A 10,009-nucleotide genomic window follows, 5' to 3' on the forward strand; every position below is an offset into this window, starting at 1 on the left:
CAGAGAACAATTATAACAAAAGATAAAAATGAGAAGATGCAAAGCAAAGCCATACAACAGGCTCATTGAATGAGTTCAGTTGCACAGAAGTTAAAGTAGCAAAGTTTCCAGTAAAGAATAATATAATTGGAAAGGATCCCAGGGGTCATCTAGTCTAACAACCTGCAGTGCTGGAAGATCATTATTTCTAATATAATATAATATAATATAATATAATATAATATAATATAATATAATATAATATAATATTAATATATAACATAATTTATTTCAGTGAGAAGTAGAACCTCCAGCCACTTTAAAATGTTTTGGCATTCCTTTATGATAGATATAGATATAGATATAGATATAGATATAGATATATGCATTGAGTAGCAGTGACTATTCAAGCTGCCAAGACAAATTCTTTTGAGAATATATCTATCTACATTAGGATTTTCAAAAAGATTCAGCCTCATTAATTTTGGATCAAGCTGATCGAGAAACCCCTGAGTGGTAAACAAGTGGGTTGCTCCACTTTTCTTTGACCTGCCAGGAGCCCCTGCTGCATCCATTATTGTGCACCAGGTTTTGTGGAAATCCTGAGGTCAGGTAGCAGTACCTCTTCATGTTGAACTTTTGGCACTTAGTGAAGATTTATTTATTCTAGCAGACTTTTTAGCTGTATTGTGATTTTATAGTTTTAACTTATTTTTAGCCTTACTGTATTGGGTTACTTAGATTGATTACTGCAATGCAGTGTATGAGGGGCTTCCCTTGCGCTTGATCCAGAGGCTGCAATCAGTGCAGAATGCTGCAGCATGATTGCTGACACGAGTGAGGACTTGTCAGCATATAACACCCCCGCTCAGAGATCTGCACTGGCTGCCCATTTGCTACCGGGTCAAGTTGAAGGGGTTGCCATTAGTATACAAAGCCCTTAGCCTCTTGGGACCAGTTTACCTTTGAGATCATCTTGCCCCACATGGGGCCGCTTAACTGCTTCAGTTGGCAGAACTGGCACTGTTACATAATACCTATTCTGCTTTTGTAAGAACTCGATCATTTAGTGTGGCAGCAGCTAGGCTTTGTCACTCACTCCCTGCCTATTGATCTCAAGCAGGCATCTTCACTGTATTCTTTTCAGCACTTGCTAAAAATATTCTTGTTTAGACAAGCCTACCAAGATGCTTAGAATGTGTGGATTTTAATTTGTTTTAGTATTTTAACTTTTTGTATGTTTTAAACTATTTATTTTCTTGGTTTATCTTCATCTGCTTCAGGGTGGGGTGTTTTTTTGCACTCAAGTGGTATATAAATTTTAGGAAATAAATAAGATAAATATTTTTCTTAGAAAGAAAGACACTGTTCATCACTTTATCTTGAGGCACTGTTCCATAAATTATTATTCATTACTTGAAGGAACAGCTTCTTGTTTTGTCTCTCCTGCATCTGCTTTCTAGTGTAGAAAGTAAGCAGGACTGTTTTTTTGCCGCTTTTTGCAATGCATGGATCATGCTCGCACTGCCTTCCATCACCACTTTTTCCAATTCTGTTTAATCTTCATAGTGGAAGGAGCAAAGATGGCGGACAGTGTCTGTCTGTGAGAATAAACTTCTAAGATGTGGTTAACCTTCTCATCTTTCATGCAGCTGTTTCCTGGCCAGCAGCCCGTGATGAAGTTGTTGGAGACCTTGAAAGTGTGGCTACACAGCCTCCCACTGGACAGAATTCCATATGATGCCATCCTTGATCTGCTGAACAACAAGATGCGGGTAAGCCCCAACTAGCCCCAACTAGCTATAAATGGCTGCTATAGCAAATGTGGGATGGAGCTGTGTGATCCAATACACTGCTGCCTGACAACTTCACTTCACAAATAGCATTTTCAACAGTCCTTGTGAGCTGTGTGTCCCATAATGCCTGGCAGTTGGATCATAGAATTATAGAGTTGGAAGAGTCATGTAGGGTCATGTAGTCATCCCCTCTGAAGCAGCAGAAAACAAGCTTGCTCCATTTTCCATGTGACAGCCTGTCAGGCATTTGAAGCTGGCTGTGATCTCAACTCTCTGTTAAATATACCCACCTCCCTCAAGTGTTCCTTTGTAAGGCTTGGTTTCTAGACTAGCTCTTGATCCTCCTCCTCACCCTCCTCTGCACACCCTCTAGCTAGTTAATAGCATTCAATCAGACCAAAGCCCCTCTAGGCCAGCATCCTGTGCTCAGAGTGGTCGTCCAGGTACCACTTTAAAAGTCCTCAAGCTGGACCATGAGCACAGTCGCCCCACTTCCGATTCCAGCAATCTGGTACAGAGAGGTGTAACCACCTCCCAGTGCCTGATATTTTTATTTATTTTGGTTAGAAAATTTGTAGTTCACTGTTTATGGAAAGAAAACCTCAAAGCAATTTGCCCTGCTGATTGTACATGCCCCTCATGGTCTCCTGGCAGAATCATCTACAGGTCTTGTCACTATTGCTGATATCGGTGTTGGTGGTGTTTTGAGCTTTTCAAACAGATGCTGAAATGACAGTCAGTTACAATAATCCCAGCTTGTCCAGGTATTTATGAACATAATAAGAGCCTCCTGGATCAGGCCAGTGGCCGATCTAGCTTTGCTTCCTGTTTTCATAGTGGCCCAACAGTTGCCTGTGGGATACCAGGATTTGAGCACAAGAGCAGTCTTGTGCGGTTTCCAGCAACTGGGATTCTGAAGTATTGCTGCCTCTGACTGTGGAGGGCAGAGTATAACCATCCTGGCTAGTAGCCATTGATAACTCTCCCCTCCATGAATTTGTTGAATCCTTTTTTAAAAGCATCCAAGTTGGTGGCCCCCAGTACCTCACGTGGGAAGGAATTCCATAGTCAAACAGGACTTTGTTTTATCTGTTCTGAATCTTCCAGCATTCAGCTTCATTGGATGTCCATGAGTTCTAGTGTTATGGGAGGTAGAAAAACAGGGTGGATTTGATTTAAATCAAACTGATTTAAATCACGATTTAAATCACGATTTAAATCACTAGTCAGTAAGGCTTGATTTAAATCATAGTTTTCTACATAAAGACTAATTCTTGCTGGTATAACTTTAATATGCAAGTAGATGAAGATTTTTAGAATAACAACCTTTCATATTAGTTTTTTATCCCCAGTTTAATAGGTTAATCATTCATATTTGGACAACTTTACTGTTGTGCTTAGGAAGGAGAAAAACAATCATTACCTTAATAATAATAATTTAAATAGATTTATTCAACTGAAACAATAACATTACAGCATATGTTATTTGCTTAAACAACAAACATCCATGTTTGTTAACTAATTTGGCTAAACAAAAACAAAATACCGGTATATATATTTTAAGAAACTTAGACTGTCAGCCCAGCCTACACATGAAAAACATAAATACTGTCCACTCCATAAATACTGTCCACTTGAAACTTAGCACTGAAGGGGTTGTTTCTGTATTCATAGGTTTGCAGAACAATAGGATTAAGGTCTTTTTCTCAACCCTGTTCATGTTATAACATTTTTGCTGTGAAGAAGAGGCATGTGATCTCTGTTGAGTCAAATTCAGTTTTGAGAACTGCAAAAGTAAACCAAGCATCTGTGATAATATCTTGTAGGCAGAAAAACTGCCCAATAATCTTACAAAAACCTCTGGAAGAGCATGACATTGTGAATGGATTAATGGAATTTATTTACCCCCAAAATTAAACATATACAACCTTATTCTACATAATTAAAAAAACTGATCTTTATTTCATGATGGAATAACCTTTGGATGGTAATATATTTTCCTCAAAAAGCATTTTATTTTAAAAAATCTGATTTAAATCAAAAAAATCGATTTAAATCAAAAAACCCCATTTTTTTATTTTTTTAAAAAAATCATTGATTTTTATCCACCCTGTAGAAAAACTTTCAGGTTGCCTCTTAACAAACCTTTTCTCTAGATTAAGAAGTCCCAAACAATGCAACCTTTCCTCCTTGGGAAAATGCTCCATCCCCTTTATCATTTTGGTTGGCCTTTTCCAAACTTTTACCAAATCTGTAATCCCATTTTTTAGTTGAGGCGATCAGAACTGCATACTGTCTTCCAAAGATTTGTTTAATGGCATGATGATGGTAGTTTTATTTAACACATACTGGCTTTTTCTAGATTTCTGGGCTGTTCCTGCCCAGCCGCATCCAGTGGGTCGGGTGCCAGGGCAGCCGGGCAGAGCTGCGGGGATACCCTTGCTCCTTCTGGAAGCTCTTTCATGTGCTGACTGTCCAGGCAGCTGTCCAGCCACAGGTCCTGTTCAACACAGGTAGGAGATGGCTGGTCCCTCTGAGACTCTAAGGCAGCTCTCCAGGGATGCTTTGCACTACCACTCTCATCAGCCTCAGCATCATTGCTGGCTGGGGCTGATGGGAGCTGTAGTCCAAAGCCTCTCTGGAAGGCACCAGTTAGAGGAAGGCTGATTTTAGGAGTGTGGGAGCGGGTCTGGCATCCTTTGGGCATGCACTGCAGTTGGAAGCAGTCAGCTCAAGTGCAACAGAACGTGTTGGGGTTCTGGGGAAAGCACTGGCCTCCCTGCCTCTTGCAACCATGCACTGAAAGCTGGATCACTTGTTTGCACAAGAGCAAAGTAAGGGAGCTGCCTAAGTGCTGTCTTTGTGTGATGAGCATCTTTGGAAAAATATTTGGCTCAGTCGCAGAAAAGGCTGCATCATAAAAAGATGAGGAGTGTATGACAGGCTAGAGCTGCAATTCAGCATCATAGAACCGTAGAATTGTAGAGATGGAAGGGACCCCAAGTCCCATCTAGTTCAACCCCCCCCCCCCCCGCAGGAATTTTAATGAAAGCATCCATGGCAGATGGCCATCCAACGTCTGTTTAAAAACTCACAATGAAGAAGAGTCCTCCACCTTCCAAGGGAAACCATTTCACTGTCAAGCAGTTCTTACTGTCAGAACGTTTCTCTTGATGTTTAGTCAGAATCTCCTTTCTTGCCATTTGAGTGTGCTGGTGTGGGTCCTCCCCTGCAGAGCAGCAGAAAAGAAGCTTGCTCCATATTTGTGTGACATCCTTTAGATATTTGAAGATGGCTATTATATATCCTTTAAGTGTCCTGTCCTCCAAGCTAAGCATCCCCAGCTCCCTTCACTGTTCCTCATAAGTCCTTGTTTCCACACATTCCAGCTTTTCCATATCTTAAATTGTGGTACCCTTAAGTGGACACAAGACTCCAGGGGGGTCAGACCAAGGCAGAATAGTACTATTACTTTCATTGATTGAGACACTACTGTTGATGCCGTGTAGAATAGCATTAGGTTTTTTTGCTGCTGCATCACACTTTTGGCTTATATAAGGACTGTTGAATCCTTCTCACATGCACTGCTGTCAAACTAGATGTCCCCCATGCTTTATTTGTGCATCTGGTTATTCTTGCCTAAGTGCAGAACCTGGCATTTGTCCCTATTGAAATTCCTTTGCCAACTCTTCCATTCCAGAGGAAGGTTGAAAGTTGAAGGTCTGCATGTCTCTGTGTGTCTTCCACATACTTTGCTGTCCGTTGAAACCAGGCCACATTTTTTTATCGCTTCTTACGGCAAAAGAATTGGGTCAGGCGGCTGGATTAGGTCTTGGGAGGTGTTTTCCCCCCCTTATTGCTTGCTTTTAAATCCCATCTACTAAAAAGCCGGATTCTCCCCCTAATCCTGCCAGCCGCAGGTGGGCTTTGATGGGACTTGCCCACTTTAAAGATTAGGGTTACCCTGAATCGCAGCAGTTCGGGGGCGGGTGACGGCAGCTGTTTACACAAGATGCATCCCTCGCCTGGTCAAAGGAAGGAGCCTTTTTCATGGAGTCTTTCCGTCTGTCTTAAACTCCTCAAGAGTGGTGCAGAGAAATTGCAATCCAAACAATCCCCTCCGAATAATTCACCCATATTTATCCAGATGAGCAAGCCCTGTGCTTTGCTTCCCAAGATCTTTCTGCAAATCTTACTGCAAAACAGCTCTGTGGAGAGATTTTGAACTTCCTCAGAAGGCAGTGGACTCTCCTTCATTGGCAGTTTCGAAGCAGAGTTTGGCCACCTGTCAGGGATGTGTTAGTTGTGATTCCCACTTTGCAGGGTGTTAGACTGGGGACTGGATAACAATTGGGAGTTCTTTTCAATTATACAATTCTTTGCTGCTCTGATTCTGTATTCCTCCTTGTTCTATGATTCTATGCTCCACAGGGTAGGACCTGATCCAATGGATTTAAATGAATCATAGTATTGTAGAGTTGGAAAGGATGCTGAGGGTCATCTAGTCCAACCCCCTGCAATGCAGGAACCTCCACCAAAGCATCTTAGACAGGTTCTCGGACAGATGGCCATCCAACCTCTGCTTAAAAACATCCAAAGGAGCGTTTATCATTTATCAAAGGACTCCGTTCCAATGTCAAATAGATCTTACTATTGAAAAGTTCTTCCTTGTTTAGTCAAGTTCTTGTAACTTGAATCCATTGGTTCGAATCCTGCCCTTCAGAGTAGGAGAAATCAAGCTAGCTCCATTGTCCATATGACAGTCTTTTAGATATTTATAGATGATTATCATATCTCATCTGTCTCTTTTCCTGGCTAAACATACCCACCTCCTTCAACTGTTCCTCTTAAGGCTTGGTTTCCAGATCCTTGATCATCTTGGTCGCCCTCCATTGCAAACGTTCGAGATTACCAATATCCTTCTTAAATTGTGGCACTCAGACCTGGACACAGGACTCCAGGTGGGGTCTGACCCAAGGCAGAATAGAGTGGTACTATGCCTTCCCTTGATCTGGATCCTATATTTCTGTTGATGCAGCCTAGAATAGCCTTAGTTTTTTTTTTTTTTGCTGCTGCATCACACTGTTGGCTCATACTAGGACCCCTAGATCCTTTTCACATATCCTACTAGCAAGCCGGGTGTCCCCCATCTGATATTTGTGCAGCTAGTTCTTCCCACCTAAGTGCAGAAGCTGACATTTGTCCCTATTAAAATTTATTCTGTTACTTTGGACCCAGTTCTCCAAACAGTTATGGTCATCTTGAATCCCGATTCAGTCTTCTATGGTATTAGCTAATGAGGATAAATTAAAATAAAGGAGATTCCAACTCAACTTTAGGAGTAACTTTCTGATGGTAGGAGCCACTTGACAGTGGAATAGACTCCTTCAGAAAGTTGAGGTCCTGGAGAAGCAGAGCAAGACCAATAAAAATAATAAATAATTAAAAATGTTTTGTGTATGTGTGTGACCCCCCCCCAAAAAAAAACCCCTCTTCCCTTAATTGCCTAGCTTAAGGCATCTCTCGAATTTCACAACCAATTATTTAAAAAATATTTGAAAATGTTAATGTAATATATATCTTGTGCTCCTTTTTGGATCTGTGGACTTTGTCTGATTATTGCCAACACATTCCACACATTTCTAAGTCCTCCTCAATGATGGATGACAAATCACCCTGTAGTCCCATTTCTATTGAGCTGCAGGTGAATCAGCCCAAATGCGATGGGGGATGTTGATGGGCACTGCTTGTTTTAGAGTTTGGTTTTGATTCAGCCTTGCTGGCCTCCTACCTCTCATTGCAGATTTTGAATACAACCCCCAGGTGGTGCTGCAGGTCCTGAGGAAGTACCTTCGGGATTTCTTTGGGTGCCAGGCGTGCTCTCAGCACTTTGAAAAGATGGCTGAGGAGTCACTGAAGGATGTGAATACCCTGGATGAGGCTGTGCTGTGGCTCTGGGAGAAGCACAATGTCGTGAACGCCCGTCTGGCAGGTGTGAAAGCAGGACTGGGGCAAGATGACCAGTCTCTACCTTGGGCTTTCAGAAAAGGGGAACCCAAATAATCAAGGGGATGGAGTGACTCCCCCATGAGGAAAGGTTGCAGTGTTTGAGTCTTTTAGTTTAGAGAAAAGACAAGTAAGAAGCAACATGATAAGAGTTTGTAATATTTCTCCCTCTCTCCTGATGCTAGAACTCATGGGCATCTGGTGTTGGAAGGCTTAGTAGAGAGAAAAGAAAGTACTTCTGCAGAACTTGCTCCCGAAGGAGGCAATGACAGCCATCAACTTTGATAGCTTTAAGAGAGGATTAGACAAATTCACCAGTCACAGTGGCTATATACACTGTCCACAGTAAGAGGCAGCAATGCCTCTGAAATCCCAGTTGTTGAAAACCGCAGGAGGGGAGAGGGCTTTTGCACTTGGTTCCTGCTTGCTGGCTTCCCACAGGCAGCTGTTCACATCCTGTAAGAACAGGATGCTGCCCCAGATGGGCCTTTGGCCTGATCCAGCAGGCTCTTATGTTCTATGTTCTGTCAGAGGAAGCTGTCAGAGGAAGCTGTGGTCTAACAAACCATGGCAGTCTCTTCCTCCAAACTGAGAATGGAAGGAAGTGTCCTGGGAAACAGAATGGCGGACTGGAATATTGAACAAGAGGCACTCCAAGCAGCACCATTGGACTGCAGGGCCCACTTGCATGGACACCAAGTATTAAAGAATGAAAGCTATAGCTCCAAACAACATAAAGACATAAAAACAACAACATAAAGACATAAGAAGAGCCTACTGGATCAGGCCAGTGTCCAGCATCTTGTCCTCACAGTGACCAACCTGTTGGCCCAATGGGAAACCTGCAAGCAGGATCCAAGCACAAGAGCCCTCCCCATTTCTCCACTTGCTTCATAAGGGAGCAATCCCCTTGATTGTTTTCCATCTCCCTTTTATTGTTAAAATAATTTTTATTCAAATTTTTAAAAGAGAAAAGAAATTTGCATACTTTACATAGCATAATAAATGAAAAATCTGAAAAGAGCAAAGAAAAAACAAAAAACAGAGAGAACAAAAAAGGAAAAAACAATACAATACAAAAACCCTACAATACAAAAAACAACAACAATACAATACAAAAAAGAAGAAAACATATCACATTTAAAATTCATTTCCAATCATTTATCCCTTTTAAAGTGAGCCCACCAGAACTGTCTGCAGCCTTCCAAACGTCATTGCACCAAAGATTTGTATTAACAGTATTATTATATTGGCAGTTTGACAAATGATTTGTAAAGCAAATTCACTTTTTTAATTCTTTGGTTTGTAATCTGTCCATCTGACATGAATACTTTAGTTGCAATTCCTGCATTGCAGGGGGTTGGGATAGATGGCCTTTGGGGTCCCTTACAACTCTACAATTATATGATTCTTTGATTCATGCAGGGCTCCTGAACTAATTTGCTCCAACTGGGGCCTTCTCTGCTCCTCTCTTGACAGGCGGCTCGAACGAAGACCCAAAATTCCCTAAACTCCAGTGGCCGACCCCAGACATTTGCCCTCTTTGCCACGAAAAAAGAAATGGCCTGCACGCCTGGAATGAAGCCCAAGTCCTTCAGTTCTTGAAGCACCACTACAGCAGTGGCAACATTCTCTACACATACACTGAGGAGGGATCCAAAGAAGAGGCAGACAAAAACTCCCATAAGAAACACACCAGAAGGAATGAAGAATGGATCCCTGATAGGGAACAACAACTGGATCCCAAGTCTCACGTATTGGACATATTGCTAGCCAAAGACCAAAACAAGCCTTTGGCCAAGGAGGAAATGAAGTCAGCTGTCTACTTCCTAGGGATAGGGTTCTCCAACATTGACATGAGCCTCTGCATTGTCCTTTACGTTGCATCCTCTTTCTTCCTGATGATCATGTACTTTTTTTTCCGGATGAGGTCCAAGCGCCGGAAATTGTGGCATCCCCGTCCATATGTTTAGGCCAGAAGGAAGCCCCGGTTTCTCTCTTGGCCTGCAGCTTTAAGGTTTTTGATCAGGGATTTTTTTCTTCTCCTCAAAAAGCAGTATTTCTTGTTCTAGGAAAGTGCTTTCCCTCCTTCCAAGTGCTCATCTACTGCTCTTCCTGGAGCTCCCTGTTGTGGGACGGACTGGATTGAAACGTGCCTGTAACTGCCAAACACACACATCACACACAGACATTAAAGTGTTCCAGACATTAAAGTGTTTCTGCTGGTC

General features: G+C 42.0%; 1 protein-coding gene across 2 annotated transcripts in view; it reads left to right on the forward strand.

The window, feature by feature from the left end:
- QSOX2 (quiescin sulfhydryl oxidase 2) overlaps positions 1 to 10,009 on the forward strand; it is a 35,099-nt gene extending 25,090 nt beyond the window's left edge. For both annotated transcript variants that reach the window (XM_035113176.2, XM_035113175.2), the window contains exons 9-12: positions 1,632 to 1,754; positions 4,138 to 4,288; positions 7,579 to 7,767; positions 9,261 to 10,009. In XM_035113176.2, coding sequence (XP_034969067.2) covers positions 1,632 to 1,754; positions 4,138 to 4,288; positions 7,579 to 7,767; positions 9,261 to 9,754 — 957 coding nt within the window. In that variant the 3' untranslated portion in view covers positions 9,755 to 10,009. The remainder of the gene's footprint in view (positions 1 to 1,631; positions 1,755 to 4,137; positions 4,289 to 7,578; positions 7,768 to 9,260) is intronic.

Source organism: Zootoca vivipara, chromosome Z, assembly GCF_963506605.1.
Source record: "Zootoca vivipara chromosome Z, rZooViv1.1, whole genome shotgun sequence".
In the NCBI taxonomy this organism is placed as follows: domain Eukaryota; kingdom Metazoa; phylum Chordata; class Lepidosauria; order Squamata; family Lacertidae; genus Zootoca; species Zootoca vivipara.